This window comes from Trichinella spiralis, assembly GCF_000181795.1.
Source record: "Trichinella spiralis strain ISS 195 chromosome Unknown Scfld4448, whole genome shotgun sequence".
Lineage (NCBI taxonomy): Eukaryota > Metazoa > Nematoda > Enoplea > Trichinellida > Trichinellidae > Trichinella > Trichinella spiralis.
In genome coordinates this window covers 216-858 of record NW_003531387.1, presented here as the reverse complement: position 1 = coordinate 858, position 643 = coordinate 216, and the positions used below count along the sequence as shown (strand labels likewise).

Sequence of the window (643 nt, the reverse complement as noted above, 5' to 3'; positions counted from 1 at the left end):
TTAAAATGCTCTTCAACTATTGCCTTTCCAGTAATGCTTTATTAATGAAAAACAAAAAACCCTTTCCAGGAAAAGCAAATGCAATTTTCGAAGCATTCGTTGTCATTTCTGAGCTAAAAGATAAACAAAACCTCTACTCTTGGAGAAAAGGCAAACCTTCTTACAGTTTTCCAATGCCACCAACTCAGTTTTGCAAACACAATTTCGACAATTCACAATGATTGTCGTTCTATTAAAATAATTTCATAATTTTATCTAATAATTTTGTTCAAATTTCACAGCTCAATTTGAAAAAGTTGAAAAAATTTCATCTGTCCACTTTGCCCTTTTGTCATAACAGGCAGCAATGCCCTTGAAACTTTCCATCAGTTTCGTACGGCAAACACATTTCGCAGTCAGCCAAAAAAATCATTCACCAACCAAAAAAAATCAAGCATCTTACATATCCCCCTTTTTCTGCTTTTAAAAAGAAAACATTGTTACAACTGATGATCAAAAGTGAAAAATTCAATAAATTAAAACATAACTTGACTTTACAGCATAAACCACTAGAAATTATAGATATTAAAAAAATGAAAAAGAGTATAAAAGAGAAACAATTTGTTTTTTTGTTGAAAATTATCACCATTTCTAGAATGATTAA

The 643-nt window shown here is 30.0% G+C and overlaps 1 protein-coding gene across 1 annotated transcript; it reads left to right on the top strand.

Annotated features, from left to right (window-relative positions):
- Nucleotides 1-69: 69 nt before the first annotated feature.
- On the top strand, nt 70-221 carry Tsp_14564 (conserved hypothetical protein; the record flags this gene model as incomplete). The annotated part of the gene is made up of 1 exon (XM_003367330.1): nt 70-221. A coding segment is annotated over one exon (152 nt), but the record flags the coding sequence as incomplete, so codon positions are not given.
- Between the last annotated feature and the right edge of the window lie 422 nt (nt 222-643).